Source organism: Teleopsis dalmanni, chromosome 1, assembly GCF_002237135.1.
Source record: "Teleopsis dalmanni isolate 2A chromosome 1, ASM223713v2, whole genome shotgun sequence".
Classification (NCBI taxonomy): domain Eukaryota; kingdom Metazoa; phylum Arthropoda; class Insecta; order Diptera; family Diopsidae; genus Teleopsis; species Teleopsis dalmanni.
The window spans coordinates 107,836,087-107,836,661 of NC_051846.1; the positions used below are offsets into that span (position 1 = coordinate 107,836,087).

Sequence of the window (575 nt, forward strand, 5' to 3'; positions counted from 1 at the left end):
TTAGTCGTAATTTATGCGCTTTTGAACATTTGCATAATTTCGCTAGAGAAAAAAAATTTATTTAAATTTTTAATTTCGTTTTTTCAATGAAGAAAGTTGGTAGTGTTTGACAAATTTATTTAAAATTTCCGAATTTAGTTGCTTACCTGTGTGGATTCTTTGATGTGCCTTGAGGTGTGAACTTTTGGTATAAACTTTTGTACAACCTGTAACAGAAATGTATATTATTAATATTAATTATATTATAAATTTGATTTTATATATAAACAGTATAACAGATATATGTATAACAGATACACAGATATATATGTATAACAGATATATATATAGTAATACTAATAAAATACTATTATAGAGTTCATTTGAACAAGAATTGACTACGTTATGGGTACCCAACCAAGCACAGCACTGCAACCAATACAGAAAATTGTTTATATAAACAGTATAACAGATATATATGTAACAGAAACACAGATATAGGTATATGTATAACAGATATATATGTAGTAATACTAATAAAATACTATTATAGACTTCATTTGATCAGGAATTGACTGCGTTATGGGCACCCAACC

At 26.3% G+C, this 575-nt stretch overlaps 1 protein-coding gene across 1 annotated transcript in view; it reads right to left on the reverse strand.

The window, feature by feature from the left end:
* Positions 1-575, reverse strand: part of LOC119665462 — a 24,651-nt gene continuing 24,076 nt past the window's right edge. The window contains exons 2-3 of the mRNA XM_038074683.1: positions 147-206; positions 1-42 (exon numbers count right to left, since the gene is read on the reverse strand). Of these exons, the coding sequence (XP_037930611.1) occupies positions 1-42; positions 147-206 (102 nt within the window). The remainder of the gene's footprint in view (positions 43-146; positions 207-575) is intronic.